The sequence below is a fragment of the Bubalus kerabau genome, chromosome 17, assembly GCF_029407905.1.
Source record: "Bubalus kerabau isolate K-KA32 ecotype Philippines breed swamp buffalo chromosome 17, PCC_UOA_SB_1v2, whole genome shotgun sequence".
Taxonomy (NCBI): Eukaryota; Metazoa; Chordata; class Mammalia; order Artiodactyla; family Bovidae; genus Bubalus; species Bubalus kerabau.
Window position 1 is genome coordinate 64695253 of NC_073640.1, and position 16686 is coordinate 64711938.

The 16686-nt window shown below is 41.0% G+C and overlaps 1 protein-coding gene across 24 annotated transcripts in view; it reads right to left on the reverse strand.

Moving 5' to 3' along the window:
- Positions 1 to 6099: 6099 nt before the first annotated feature.
- LOC129632145 (zinc finger protein 345-like) overlaps positions 6100 to 16686 on the reverse strand; it is a 76536-nt gene continuing 65949 nt past the window's right edge. For 5 of the 24 annotated variants that reach the window (XR_008704332.1, XM_055553598.1, XM_055553590.1 and 2 more), the window contains 2 exons: positions 15593 to 15683; positions 6100 to 6391 (listed from right to left, as the gene is read on the reverse strand). Coding sequence is in view for 8 of the 24 variants with exons in the window: in XM_055553598.1 (XP_055409573.1) it covers positions 6145 to 6391; positions 15593 to 15683 (338 nt within the window). In the remaining 16 variants the exon portion in view is untranslated. The other 19 variants (XR_008704335.1, XR_008704328.1, XR_008704325.1 and 16 more) reach the window with 10 other exon arrangements.

Below are 16686 nucleotides of genomic sequence, written 5' to 3' on the forward strand. Positions count from 1 at the left end.
TTCTGAATATGACTTTGGTCACGAAGAACTAGGAGAATATTCTCTAGGGAGTTGGCACTAAGGTGTACTGCTATTGCAGACTACAGTGGAAATTATGCAGGAATTTCTATCTATCAGACATTGAATCCTAACTATAAACAGGGGGTATTTGCCTCAAGATACTTTTGAGAAGTTCTATGACATTTCAGACAATGAGGTATGAACATTTCACCTTTGTAAAATGACAGATGGAGAAATTCTTGAAAACCCCTCTCAGGTGCTTTGGCTCCATTTGTCTACTCATAATCTTAATGGAGGCACAGTTCAGTGGTCTCAAGAATAGGAAATAACTCGTTTTTGGTTGAAACACTTCTCATGGATACAAACTATACAAGCAGACACATGAAATTCCCTTCCTTTGTCAGACCTCAGTATTAACTACAGGTTCCTTGAGAGTCCCTGTCTATATCCAGGGACCAAAGGGAATAGAACCTTCCTCAAGCATTTCAAGAGTCCCTTTGGAGATGATCGGTTCAAACTTTTAATTGTTGTTTTATAATTAGCAACTGAGCAATAAAGATTTTCACAAATAATCTCAGTTCTCCAAGCCAGTCTCACATCGCAGATACAGGTGAAAAGATAATTGCAGTTCTGAGGGGACATGAGGTCACAGGATCACAAACCCCTATCTAGGGGTCTGGCTGCCTCCCTCCCTGTCACAGGAGCAGCTTGACATGACCAATACTCTGAACCCAATATCCGGGCTATGTGAGAATACCAAGTGAGTATTTTCTGTTTCAGCTTGTGAGCAAGAATCTGCAAGAAACAGGTGCTTTCAGGAGTCTGGGTTGGTGACCATTCAGGAAAAATGAAGTGTTCTGACTCAAAGTAATGCAGTGCCAAAGCAACACTGGAAGGAAGAATAATTCAAAAAATGTAATAGAGCTATTAAAGGGAGATTAGATGCTACCAGATGTCAATTCGCAATGCTTCCTAACATATCTTAGTGTAATTCTTTTTGAAAAATATTTACTTATTTGGCTGTACTGGATCTTGGGAGAAGGCAATGGCACCCCACTCCAGTATTCTTGCCTGGAAAATCCCATGGACGGAGGAACCTGGTGGGCTGCAGTCCGTGGGGTCGCAAAGAGTGGGACACGACTGAGCGACTTCACTTTCACTTTTGACTTTCAAGCATTGGAGAAGGAAATGGCAACCCACTCCAGTGTTCTTGCCTGGAGAATCCCCAGGACCGGGGAGCCTGGTGGGCTGCCGTCTATGGGGTCGCACAGAGTCAGACACGACTGAAGTGACTTAGCAGAAGTAGCAACAGGATCTTACTTGTTATATATGGGATTTAGTTCCCTGATTAGGGATCAAACCTAGGCACCTCCCCCAAGTCCTGACTCCCCCACCCCACCCCCTCCCTCGGTGAAGCTAGCATTGAGAGCCAGGTGTCTTAGTCACTGGACCACCAAGGCAATCACAGTGTAATTTTTTTTGACAGTGATTGTTATTTTAGAATCCAAGCGATATGAAACCTAATGCTTAGTATAACTGATGACTGGAATTGCAGAGATATATGGGAAATCATGGAGTACCTTACAGAAATCATACATTTTGGGGGTTATGATATGTGTGCCAACAGTACCCCCAAGAGCAATAAATCTATAGGAATGATATTTATTAGAAACAGTGTATACATTTGACAATAGTGTGCTTAGTCCATCAGACGTGTCTGACTCTTTGCAACGCCATGGACTGTAGACAGCCAGGTTCATCTATCCATGAAAGTCTCCAGGCAAGAATAGTGGAGTGGCTAGCCATATCCTTCTCCAGGGGATCTTTCTGATCAAGGTATCGATCCCTGGTTTCCTGCATTGTAGGCAGGTTCTCTACCATCTGAACTACCAGAAAGCAGTAGAAATACCTTCTCTGACTCTGGAATTTATAAAGCGCTTAACAGAGACATTGTTTCCTATACAAAACATCCATAATTGGGTGATTTGTGTCAGACCATTATCCAAAAGTAACTTCAGAAATGGGTTTCAGATGGCGGCTCTCAGGCATAAAGGCCTAGTGTGTCCTATTCTCTGATTTGAAAATATTCTCAAAATTTATAGTTGTATAACTTCATTTTACAAAGTAAAATTCACTTTCTTAAAATGTCATTTTCTTTAAATGTGATATATTAATGTTTCAGATATCTTGACTTCCACTCAATACTTTTAATGTCACATTAATTAACAGATTAGTTTGTGATTTGAAATTCAGTTCAGTTCAGACGCTCAGTCGTGTCTGACTCTTTGAGACCCCATGAATTGCAGCAGGCCAGGCCTCCCTGTCCATCAGCAACTCCCCGAGTTCACTTAAACTCATGTCCATCGAGCCATCTCATCGTCAGTTGTCCCCTTCTCCTCCTGCCCCCAATACCTCCCAGTGTCAGAGTCTTTTCCAATAAGTCAGCTCTTGGTATCAGGTGGTCAAAGTATTGGAGTTTCAGGTTCAAAATCCTGCACTCAATGTGCCAGCACATTTTGGAAATTCAGCCCTGGCTACAGGACTGGAAAATATCAGTTTTGATTCAAATCTCAAAGAAAGGCAATGCCAAAGAATGGTCAAACTGAAGCACAGTTGTTGCACTCATCTCACATGCTAGTAAAATAGTGCTCGGAATTCTCCAAGCCAGGCTTCAATAGTATGTGAACCAAGAACTTCCAGATGTTCAAGCTGGATTTCGAAAAGGCAAAGGAAACAAAGATCAACTTGACAGCATCTCTTGGATCATAGAAAAAGAGAGTTCCAGAAAAACCTCTACTTCTGCTTCATTGACTATGTTAAAGCATTTGTGTGGATCACAAGAAACTGTGGGAAATTCTTAAAGAGATGGGAAAGCCAGAACACCTTAGCAGTCTTCTGAAAAATTAGGATGCAGGTCAAGAAGCAACAGTTAGAGCTGGACATGGAACAGACTGGTTCCACATTTCAAAAGGAGTACATCAAGGCTGTATGTTCTCACATTGCTTATTTAACTTAAATGCAGAGTATTTAGTGTTTAAGCTAAATGCGCAGCTGGATGAAGCAGAAACTGGAATCAGGATTGCTGGGAGAAATATCAATAACCTTAGATATGCAGATGACACCACCCTTAGGACATAAAGTGAAGAGGAACTAAAGAATCTCTTGATGAAAGTAAAAGAGGAGACTGAAAAAGCTGGCTTCAAACTCAACATTCAGTAAATGAAGATCATGAAACCCAGTCCCATCACTTCAGGGGATGGACTTCAATAGGTGGAGAAACAATGCAAACAGTGACAGACTTTATTTTCTCGGGCTCCAAAATCACTAGAGATATTGGCTGCAGCCATGAAATTAAAAGGCGCTTGTTTCCTGGAAGAAAAGCCATAACCAACCTAGAGAGCATATTAAAAATTGAAGTCATTACTCTATTAACAAGGGTCTGTATAGTCAGAGCTATGGTGTTTCCAGTAGTCAGGTATGGATGTGAGAGTTAGACCATAAAGAAAACTGAGCGCTGGAGAATTGATGCTTTTCAACTGTGGTTGGAGAAGACTCTCAAGAATCCCTTGGACAGCAAGGAGATCATAGCAGTCAATCCTAAAGGAAATCAGTCCTGAATATTCATTGGAAAGACTGATACTGAAGCTGAAGCTCAAATAGTTTTGGCCACCTGATGAGAAGAACTAACTTATTGAAAAAAACCCTGATGCTGAGAAAGATTGAAGAGAGGAAGAGAAGGGGACCTCAGAGGATGAAAATGGTTGGATGGCATCACTGATTCAATGGACTCGAGTTTGAGCAAACACTGGAAGTTGGTGATGGACAGGGAAGCCTGGCATGCTGCATTCGATGGGGTTGCAGAGAGTGGTCACGACTGAACTGAACTGAACTAAGTTCTACTTTTCACCTTTTTAATAAAAAGACTTTCCATTTTTACAAATCTGTAACCTGTATTAGGCTCATTGCTACTTATGGTTCCATGAAAATACTCATCCTGGCATGAATTTTGATGTATATAAACGTGTATTATAGACATGAATTTTATTTATTTTTATAATTTTAACTTATGTATGTTTTACAGCCAGAGTCCAGCCCTGGTTGGATCCAGGGATTCCCTCGGGAGGACGGCGTCAGGGACTGAGAGAAATAAAGGGATAAGAAAGAATTTTGCAGTTAAGAAAATAGAGGAGAGAAAAGAGGCTGATATTCCTTGGTTTACGCAGAAAGCCAATAAAGCCCCAGCACAAGACTTGCTGTGTTCATGTAGGCCGCAGACACCCTCTCGAATAGCTGAATGTGCCCCGCCTTAGGCGGCTTCTCGAGTGGGTCTTAGAAGCCCAGGCACGAAAGTGAACACAGAGGGCCCCTGCGCTGCAGGGAATCAGCCTGAAAAAGGAAAAGGAAAGAGAAAGAACGACATGGGGAGACCAAGCTTTGGTGGGCAAGGCCCACACTTTATTTTCCAAAGTAGTTTTTATACCTTAAGTTGTGCATAGAGGATAATGGGGGTGGGGTAGAGTCATGCAAGGTCAGCGGTGCTTGATCGTTATCGAAGCCAGGCTTTCTTTCTGCAACTTATCATGTGCAAAAGCTTTAGGTGATTTACATCATCTTCTGGCCAGGAGGCCTGTTAACATTTGATGACCCTTTCTTCAGAAAACTTATTTTTCTCTAAAGGTGATTATTCTAAAGTCAGGCACCACCCTCTGAAAGCATTAGATAAAGTTGCATTGCTATAGGGCAAAAGTGTGGTGGGCTATAACAAGAAAAGAATTAACCCAAGTGTCCAAGGTTACAAACATTAAAGCTACTACTTACATGTCTATATACCAACTAGATTAATCAACACAGTCCCAGGGACACAATAGGTAAGAGATATGGAAACTTGGCAGCAAGCATCAGCTCAACAAAGAAATCCTCTACTAGTTCTCTTCTAACAATTTTCACTCTCTGAGATGCTCTACATTGTTAGAATATCTTAAGCTTCCCTGCCTCTTGTGGTTGGGAGGCTGTGAACAATCACATGTGTAGCTGCAGGAATCTGAACAAACCTGTCAGGCAAGCTAGAAAGTCATCAGAGGGGTTTGAATTGAAACATTCCTATTATGCCCAGGAGACTTATTAACTAGAGCTCTAAATTGATTTTCTTTAGAGAAAGGTGGTCGGGGATAGCCCCCTGTTAATGTCAGAAGAGTTGGTGAAGGTTGAGAAATAGTAAAACATACAGATTTTGGTTTTGGGGTAGATGCTCGGGCAGGTCCAGGGGGGCCTCTTGAGTTCTGATTCACCTTTGCATGTCAGATCCTCTCCACATGACCTTTGTCATGGGTGGTAACTCCCGTGCTGGGTCCTGGCATTTTACCAAGATTTTAAAAAACTTTGATTCACTATTTGTTGGAAAAAAAAAAAAATCATCTTTTCACTACTGCTTTGTAATGCAGTATTTATCCTCCTTCCCACCATTGCACTGAACTTATCAATTCACATCCACCTATTTCTACTTTATTATCAAACTTTCATTTATTGTAAATAAATGGTATGCTTTAATATTGTTTCCTGAATATTTTTACTCTTAGTTTATCTTTACCCTGTGTGAACTTAAAAATCATCTTGTGTAGTTTAGAACATAATCATGATATCTTTACTGATATTACACTCATTTGTTCCTTACCCAGGGATGGAACACTTGTCTCCTGCTTGGCAGGTGGAATGTTTACCATTGAACCACCAGGGTATGACTTTTAAATCCACATTGATATTCCTTTAAGTTTTTTCACTGTTACACATTCAAATATCAGACACTTGTTTTACAGGAAGAAATATAAATACTTCTTTTTCAGTGGCATCTAAGGTAAATGAAGACTTCTTAAGAGTATCAATTCCAGTTGACATGGTACAGAGTTCTTCCTCATTTGCTCATGCAGGATTCTCTGGCTCAGAAGAAGATTGTTAGTTCCCGGGATTTGACAGAATGGCCCCCAAGGATTTGGCAATAGGAGTGATCTTTTTATTGTAGACTACGGCAGGGATTATGGGGAATTTCTGTCTTGTTTACCATTTTTGCTCCCTTTATTTCGCAGGAGGCAAATGTCGGTCCACAGATTGGATTCTCAAGCAAGTGACTCTCGCCAAACTCTTAGTTGTTCATTTGAAAGGAATTCCTGTAACACTGGCAGCTTTGGATGCACACTTGCTTTTTCCGTTCCAAGAGTTGGCAGAGATGTGTCCATTGGCAGCATCTTCCTCTTGAGTGCCTTTCAGGTGATCGTCATTCCCAGTGACTCCAGGTGGGCAGAGCTTAAGAGAAAAGCTCCCAAATATGTGGGCACCTTCAGTATCCTCTGCTGGATCTTCAGCATGATTCTCAGTATTTTGCTTCCATTTTAAATGACTGCCAAGTGGAAGGACACAATCAACACAGAGAATACAGATCATGGCTACTGTTATTTGTGGCGTGCTGCCCCAAGGCCACAGATGTGAAGCCTTGCACCAAGAACACAGAAGAGGAGCTCAGAATCAAGGACACTTTCAAAGCTGACTAAGCCCCTCTGAAACCTTTTTAAAAGCCCACTGATAGTCATACCAGGCTTCCTGATTCCCAGTGGGGCAAAGATGCCCACTCCAGTAAGCACCCTATAGTGCCTCAACCAATCACCTAACATCAACCATCCAGCAGCAATTTTGCTTTGAGTCTGTAAAAATTGGCTATTAGCTCATGGAAACTGTCGGCATCCCCTGGTCTGTGCACATGTGGGCCCACTGTACTCACAGTGCCTGCTTTATCTCTGCCCTTTGTTTTTAAGAAACTCACTCCTTTCTGAAATGCCCTGTGTCTGGAAATCCTTTTCCAACCCGCACTCAGAGTGCCTCAACACTTATGGCTGATTGACAATGTTGTACAGCAGAAAGGAACACAGCACTGTAACAATGTAGAAGGGTGGGATGGGGAGAGACGTGGGAGGGAGGCTCAGAAGGGAGGGGTCACGGGTGTACCTATGGCTGATTCTTGTTCATGTTTGACAGAAAACAACAAAATTGTATAAAGCAATTATCCTTCAATGGAAATATTTTAAAAAGATTAAAAAACTCAAAAACTAAAAATATATACATTCCAAAAGAAAAAAAACTTCTATTTTACAAAAAATTTTAAAACAATTGCACAGTGGATACAAATCTGCCAGCAAGTGCAGGGGATATGGGGCTGAACCCTGGCCCATGAATATTCCACACGCTGCAGGGCAACGTAGCCTGTGCAGCACAACTACTGAGCCTGTGTGCTGCAACTACTGACGCCTAGAGCCGTGCTTCACAGAAAAAGCCACTGCAATGAGAAGCCCATGCACCACACCTAGAGGAAGCCTGCACACAGCAACAAAAATTTTTAAAATGTTTAAAATATCAGGGACAAAAATAACTCAATCACAAATTGGACCAAGACCTCATATCTCCAAAGAAGACATTTCGATGGGCAAGAGCCAAATGAAAGACACTCAGCATCAGTAATTATTATAAAATGGAAAACAAAACTACAATGAGGTATGACCTCATTCTAGTCAGAATAACCATTATCAAAATGCCCACGAAAGATAAAATAAAGGCTGAAGAGGCTATGGAGATCAGGGAACCTCCTACATGACTGAAGGAAATGGAAGCTGGTGCAGCCGCTAGGGAGGACAGTGTGGCAGTTCCTTAACAAACGCAACCTCCTGACATGTAAGGAAATAAATTCCATGAAAAGTCGACAAAACAGATTAGTTGACAACTCTGTAAATTCGTGGTAAATCATCTGCAATGCTGATATTCTCACTTTTGATCTATCATTCCCAAATTCTTTAAATAAATATGCACTAAAACTCCTACACTTGCACATTCTATATTAGTTTTCTCACTGCTAATGTATGTACCTTCAGATATTTATATATTACATTCAATGTATGTCAAAGGCATGAGGAAACAGTTCCTTTAAGCCTAGATGAGAGACATGTGCTGAGAATTTTACATGTGGTAAAATTTTACGAATCGTAGTTCAGAATTTTGCAATCATGTTTTTTAATTGTCCTTCCTGTGACTTTGTTACATTTATATTTGCTAAAATGATCCCATGGAAAGTCTTAGTTCAACAGAAGAAGAAAGGAAAATTGAAGCTGATGAGTTTATGAGAGAATTCACAGCAAGCTTTGAGGGACCCTGTGGGAGGTCAAGGCTAGAACCAGGCCCAGACAGTGCCAGGAAGTGGCACTCAGGCTTATAAGTAACCCTGGGTGAAGTGCTCTGGGCTCCGCAGACTGAGGGTGAATCGGTCCCTTCAGACCAAGACGAGCAGGATTCTGGTGAGCTCTGTGAGGGTGTCATTGAAGGGGGACCTGTGAAGTAGAACCTGGGGTTGAGCAAGACTGCTGATCACAGTCTTAACACTTCATTCACTACAATCAATTGAAACACTAGAAACCATTCACTTTTATTAATAACCATGTATTAATTTCACACAAGGTTGGAATTAAACATTTTACAATCCACAGTATGATCCAGGATTAAATCATTAAAAGTACAGAGAAATACTCATTTTTCTGATAAAAGGATGTGAGGATCATTATGTTTATGACTTACAAAACAAAGCCTAGGAAACTCTTAGTAAACAATAAATACACTAATTACATGCCTTTTCTGGGAAGGGTTTCTAATACATTTCTAGGTTATCACAGAAGCTGTCTTTATTTCAACATTGTCTAGTCATATACTTCACTTATGCTCATATTATAAAGATAAATCAGTATTGTAGTGAACTGTGATTGTGTTCTTCCAGTTCAAGTGATATAAGTACTGACAATTTAGAACCAACTTTTGGAGAAGTTCCCTGGTAGTCCAGTGGCTAAGACTCCACATTCCCAATGAAGGGGATCTGGGTTCAATCCCTGGTCAGGGAACTAGGTCCCACATGCTGCAACTAAGATCTGATGTAGCCAAATAAATAAATATTAAATAAAAAACAATAGAACCAACTTCTTTCTTACTTTAATACCTGGAAAGATTTCATGATCACTTATATTATGGAAACCTCCCAGGATACTTCATATGAATAACAAACACCTCCAGTTAGATGTTCATTGTACATTTTACATTATGGTATTGAGGAAAGTGAAAGAGGAGAGTGAAAAAGTTGGGTTAAAGCTCAACATTCAGAAAACTAATATCAGGGCATCTGGTCCGATCACTTCATGAGAAGTAGATGGGGAAACAGTGGAAACAGTGTTTAAACAGACTTTATTTTTTGGGGCTCCAAAATCACTGCAGATGGTGACTGTAGCCATGAAATTAAGACACTTAGTCCTTGGATGGAAAGTTATGATCAACCTACACAGCATATTAAAAAGCAGAGACATTACTTTGCCATCAAAGGTACGTCTAGTCAAGGCTATGGTTTTTCCAGTGGTCATGAATGGATGTGAGAGTTGGACTGTGAAGAAAGCTGAGCACCGAGAATTGATGCTTTTGAACTGTGGTGTTGGAGAAGACTCTTGAGAGTCCCTTGGACTGCAAGGAGATCCAACAAGTCCATCCTAAAGGAAATCCGTTCTGGGTGTTCATTGGAAGGACTGATGCTAAAGCTGAAACTCCAATACTTTGGCCACCTCATGTGAAGAGTTGACTCACTGGAAAAGACCCTGATGCTGGAAGGGACTGGGGGCAGGAGGAGAAGGGGACGACAGAGGATGAGATGGCTGGATGGCATCACCGATTCGATGGACATGAGTTTGGGTAAACTCCGGGTGTTGGTGATGGAAAGGGAAACCTGGCCTGCTGTGGTCCATGGTGTCGCAAAGATTTGGACACGACTGAGCGACTGAACTGAACTGAATTGATCCTTCATCTTCTAACGGAGAATAGATAGAAATGGTTGCAACACAACATAAAAAGGCTAATCTTGGAAGCATAAACCGTCAAAAACTTTTTTTCATTCACACTAGAAACAAAGCATAGTATGGATTATATGAGCAGTGAATTACATTCATTTTGCTTTTCAACTAATCTCAAATCAAGTCATTGTAAACAAAGATACATTGCTAATAAGTGTAGCCTTCTAACTGTCAACCTTTATCTCACGATCCTGGCTAATATATCCATTTTCTGTTTTTTAACTATGAATTGCTCTCTACAGTAATTCTCCATCTAGAGAAAATTTAGAAAAGAGGATTGATGAAATACTTTCTAGTATGCAATCTCTGTAATTTATTTCAATTTGATTTTTGATTAAATACTTTTCTACATATTTGTTACAACATTTCCATAGGTGTCTTGTATAAACTCTTGTTTTCTGATGTATGCTTAGGGCAAACATCTTCCATCACTTGTTCCATCACTCTCCAGCATGTGTTCGGAGATGTTTAGTGAGATGACCACTATGACTAAAGGCTTTGATACAATCTGTACATTTATAAGGTTTCTCTACAGTATGAATTCACCAATGTTGAGTAACATGTGAGCGATGGATAAATGCTTTCCTACATTCTGTACACTTGAAAGGTTTCCTTCCTGTATGAATTTTCTACTTAGATCGGATGAGTTACTAAAGACTTTCCCACATATCTTATATTTGTTTTCTTTCTATGAATTCTGAATAGTCTGCTGTTGAACAAGTTCTGAAGAGTGATTAGAAATTTTACCATATTCACTACAATTATAAGTCTTCTCTCAAGTATGAGTACTCTTATAGAGAGAAAGACCTGACATCTGATAAAAGATATTTCTACATTAATTACTTTTTGAATCCCTGTGTGAAGATCAGGTCCCTGATGTTTCATAAGGTTTGAGTGTCCTTCAACCTTATACCCAATTTTACTGCCTGAATACCCTCTCATTCCATCATAAATACTCTTTCAATTATTGGGGTTGGTGCTCTTACTTAAGGGTTGACTCATTTTATTACACATCAAAAGTTCTTCCATATTAACCACATCATGGGATGTATTAAACAATGATGATTGGATTATATCTCCCTCGTTATTATCAACATTACATATTTTGGCATGGGGAAAAAATATCTGTGGGCGGAAGAATAATGACCTCTGCTCACAGATCCTTCAAATTGATTATATTATGAGTTTTCCCCCTCATTTTTAAATTTCCGGTGTTCAGACATGCTTGAATGTTTGTTTAATCTAAGGCTACATTGAATATTGTTTGAATGAGTATTTGTAGTAGAGACTAGATTACCTTCTAGGCTTTCCACATTTCCCTTCAGAGAACAGGTATGTTTCAAAAAAGGATAGAGATCTTTACTTAAAAACTTACAGTTCTCATCAGATGTTGAAGACTGAAGTTGGTTTTCTCCCCAACTTGACTTGTATTGCTCATTTCTTTTTGCAGTAATGTTTGTCTTATGTATAACTCTCTCAGTCTCTTTATGTGCATATAAACATCCTCTCTGGTCTTTCACATGCCCTCGTATGTTCCCAGTCATTCATTAAATGCAAATTTCTGAGGTGAAATACTTCATATTTTCCTAGGTTTGCTATTGGGAATATACCTTCTAACCCTGGATTCTTTGGCATCAAATCCTGGGTGTCTTGAGGAGATAAAGCTGAAAGATACCAAATAACAAGTTGTTTTACTTACTATTCTCAGGGAATATTCTTAAAGATTTAGAGAAAAGTGATGAATCCTTTACTTGTTTAAAAATAAAATAGAGACAGAAAGATCAAGATGCCAGAGGATCAGGCAGAGATAGTTTCTCTCTCTCCACAAACACAACAAGAATACATCAGAAACGGAAGACTTTTCAGAGCCCCCGGTGAACACAAGCTGTGGACAATGAAAAGGTCAAGAAAGATTCCTGCTTTGACAGGTAGGACAAGAGAAAGAAGAAGGAAAAGGAACAGGAAAGGAAGTGGAGTGGGACCTGCAACCCTGGGGGGATCTGAAGAGAGGAGAGGTCTCCACATCCAGAGAAGCTCCTCACTAGTAGGGGGAGCCCAGATGAGACAGAAGGGGAGCCTCATTCTCTGTGGGAAGAGAACACGCCAACAGTCTGTGGCAGCAGGAGAGAGTGAGACCTGTACACAGGGTACTGACCCCTGCCCTGCCCACGCAGCCTGAGAGAGTGCCCACTGCTGCAGACAAGGGCTGGGTGCTGGAATGTGAGGTCTGGAGAGCAGACCCAGGCAGAGGACTGCTGTGGGCTGTGAGGAGACATCCTGCAGGAAACGGAGGGAGGGAGGAGCTCTATAAATGGGGATGTTTTGGCAGAAGCCTGAACCATCATACAGCATACCGCCATTGCTGACTGATGACCAGAGAAGACCACCACCGTAGCCCCTCTCCCCCTGTGCTGGCCCCTGCCTCGCCAGCGTCGAGGAAGGGCTCCCACTCAGGTGGGCTCTATTGAGCCCCAGCCACGGCCTCCCCCATGGACCTCCTCCACCATCAGCAGACTCCTGTGCTCTGGGGCAGCCTCTGGAGCAGACACCTGTGAGTAGGGCACTTGCACAGATGGAGCTGAAAGCACAGCTAGCCCCAGGGTTAAGGAAGAAACGCTGAAATCTCTCCTCACAGCTGCACAAACAATGCTTTTACACCCACAACCGGCTTTGTAACCTCAGCCCCTGAAGAGCATCTGAATGGAAAACAGGACCTCCCCCCACCCCCACCCCAACCACCGTGTCACAGCAGGTGTAGCTTTCGCAGCTGTAGACTTTGTGGGCTGGCACGTGAGGGGACGGGGCCAGCACGACAGTGGATCCAGCTCCAGGCTGAATGCAATCCTGGGTCCTGATCTCAATGGGTCTATGCTGGTGACCTGGTGAAAACAACATCTGAGAGACACCGAGGCCATGTGCCGGGATACCCATGGTTAAGGTGGGGCCAGGAGCAGTGCTGACCAGGGTCACATGAGAGCTCACACAAGGCATGAAACGTGAAACACAGAACACTGCCCGACGTGAACATCCCCAGAGGAGCAATACTCAGTGGCTTCTCTCCCAGTCGGTGTGCTCCAATCCCACCTGCCTCCACCACAGATCAGAAACAAAGTGAAGAAACAGATCTGGGGGCTCTATTCCACCAACCAGGGAGCAGACTCCACCCCTGACAGGGCCGTGACAACCAGAGAGCAATGGGAAACTCCCCTCAATATCCAGGGCAGGCTCGGGTCAAAATAACAGCAATCACACCCCCTATCAAGCGGATAAGGATACAAGCCTGTGGATCAACCTCACACTCCAGGGGACAGACACCGGAAGGAAAAACTAGGATTCTGCAGCTTTCATAACACAGAACACAAACACAGAAAATTGCACAAAATGATCACACAGAGAAATATGCTGTGGAGGATGGAACAAGATAAAAGCCTACAGGAACCAATAAATGAAGAGGAGATATTAGTCAGTATAATGATTCACTTTCCTCTTTAATTCAGTTTAGACGCTCAGTCATGTCCAGCTCTTTTGTGACCCTGTGGACTGCAGCATGCCAGGCTTCCCTGTCCATCACCAACTCCTGGACCTTGCTCAAACTCATGTTCATTGATTCAGTGATGCCATCCAACCATCTCATCCTCTGTTGTCCCCTTCTCCTCCTGCCTTCAGTCTCTCCCAGAGTTAGGGATTTTTCCAATGAGTCACTTCTTTGCATCAGGTGGCCAAACTATTGGAGCTTCAGCTTCAGTGTCAGTCCTTCCAATAAATATTCAGGACTGATGTCCTTTTGCACTGACTGGTTGCATCTCCTTGCTGTCCAAGGGAGTCTCAAGAGTCTTCTCCAACAACACAATTTAAAAGCATCAATTCTTTGGTGCTCAACTTTCTTTATGATCCAACTCTTACATCCATACATGACTACTGAAAAATATGTAGCTTAACTATATTGACCTTTGTCAGTAATGAGTCTGCTTTTTAATATACTGTCTAGGTTTGTCAAAGTTTTTCATCCAAGGAGCTAGTATCTTTTCATTTCATGACTGCAGTCACCACTTGCAGTGATTCTGGAGCCCAGGAAAGGGAACTCTCTCACTGATTCCATTGTTTTGCCATCTATTTGCCAGGAAAAGATGGGATCCGAGGCCACGATCTTACTTTTTTGAATGGTGAGTTTTAAGCCAGGTTTTTCACTCTCGTCTTTCACCTTTATTAACAGGCTCTTTAGTTCCTCTTCACTTTCTGCCATAATGGCGGTGTCATCTGCATATCTAAGCTTATTGATATTTCTCCTGGCAATCTTGATTCCAGCTTGTGCTGGCAACAAACATTTTGACAAACAGTAGGTGCCTAATGTTTCTTTAATCCACTTCTTCCCACCTCTGTTCTTATTTGAGCATATTCTATTGGATATTTGAATGTAAAAATCATAAATGATATTGACATACAACGAATCAGAAAGTGAGGACATATAGGATAAAGGCAGGGGAAGCTGATAACAAACAAGATAACCTTAATAATGCAGCAGTACTTAAGACATGGGACTCTGAAAATATGGTGAGAACCTAGGGAAGTCCACCAATGCTGTGTGGAGTCCTAACTGCAAGGAAATCTAAAAGAGAGTCGAAATATACACATACGACTGATTCTCTTTGATATACAGCAGGACAACATTGTAAAACAGTTATATTCCAGTAAGAACTTTTAAAAAAGATGTCTTCATATAATCTAAAAATCTTAAGAGTCAGAAACAACAATTAAAAATATGGTGGAGAATCTTCTAGGATCTCATGAGAATTTATTTAAAAACTCTTTGAGTTAACTGAATATATTAAAGTATTTTAGCATTGAAGAATTAGGGCAAATGCACTTAAGATATTTAACATGAGTTCATATAAAGAAATGTGAAACTTGGAAGTAACCCTGAGCTTTGCATTCTCCCATTTTAGGGAAAAGGAAGTGAAAGTGTTAGTCCCTCAGTCACATCCAACTGTTTGTGACCTCATGGACTGCAGACTTCCAGGCTCCTCTCACCATGGAATTTTCCAAGGAAGAATAGTGGAGTGGGTTGCCATTCCCTTCTCCAGGGGAGGGATTAAAGCGAAGTCTTCTGCAATGCAGGCAGTTTCGTTACCTCTGAGCCACCTGGGAAGCCCATTTTAGGAAGGTTTTGCTTTATACGGCAAAGAAGTGACTTGTGTCTACAATTTGTCAAGTCATAGCTGTAGCTTCCAGTGTTTTAGGAATTATAGATCAGAAAAACAAAAATCTGTCCCCAGTACTCCTAGAACCTTCGCAGTTTTTCTATAACCAGACACTTCTGTCTAGAGGTGGAAACAAACTTTAAAAGGATCATCACAGTTACTCAGAAATGTGCACAGTTTTATTAAGGTCCCAGAGAAATGAAACAGCAACCAAGTCATGCAAGTTGTCACAATCCAAGAAGGGCATTTTAGTTCTCACTGTGAATGAGAAAGGTAATCAACCGAGAAGAATTCATGGTGGTTTAACAGACAAAATGGGGCAGGTGACAGCTGTCTATGACAGCAACAGAAATAAATCCAGGCTTCTCCCAAATGATTTCCAATGAAGCAGATCTTCCCAAACCACATGACAAACAATGACTTCCTCAGTGATACTTGGACCTCTCACCTGAGTCATCGGCTCCATCCCTTCACACATACCTGGGTACACGGCCACTGTCTTCATTCTCCTTATACGCCTGGGCTCCTTCATTTGCACAAGTCACAAGGTCCGGCTTAGAGACCACAAGACCTGTTCCTCAGAGAAAGGAATATTTGTTTTGCCAGAGAGTCATCACTTTCCAATCTAGTATTCAGCTGTCCCTCAAACACAAAGTACATATGCCATGTGACTGTGAGAAGACTTCCTAATGTGCCCAAAGATGAGACAGCAAGTTCACACAGAACTGGTTTTCATACAGCAGAGGGTCCGGTGTTATACTATACTATGACTTTTACCCAGTAATATTTTCACCATATTTCTAACCCAAGAAGAAATGACCTATGGCCCACAAATCATTTCAGAAACTACTCTGATCTGGAAGAGAAATGATAAAATAATCAGATCAACAATGGCATATTTATTTTTCAGTGTTGTATTTGTATAACACAGGATGAATTGCCTATCAAGGAAAAACAAGTAATATTTTTAAAAAGCATACTGTGATCCAAGAGTTCTTGAGTGGGACAAATGTGCCATTTATTTTTAACAAGCTTATTTTTTTTTCTTAGTATTTTAAACAAGCTTCTTCTAACTAGTGATCTCGAAATTCTGCTTCATGAATGACCATTCTGAACAGTAAGGAAGTACAATACTAAGGTAAGCATTCATACTTACTTTTGAACATCAAGTGTTTTACAAATTTTACAGATCTAATAGGATAGCATCCTCAGCAGGAACAATCATTTTAACTATTTAGAATATACTATATATCTTTCTGAGAGTTTTTACAGAGTCTTGGATGTGCAACAGAAATAATTTAAAATCAATAATGTTGTTGCCCCACCTTTTTGCAAATATTTAACAAACATTCCTTAAATAGCTTAAATTTCCTTCACTTTATGTACTCTAGACTTTAACTAATAAAACACAGACGAATACACAGGGACAACTCTAATGAAAGTTCATCGAAGTTTCTCTAATTGTGATGAATACAAAAAACAAGCAAAATAATCGATCAAATCATATGAACATTTTCATGCATATATATAAAAATGGAACTATATATTCATTTCATAAAATGAAACAATCTAAG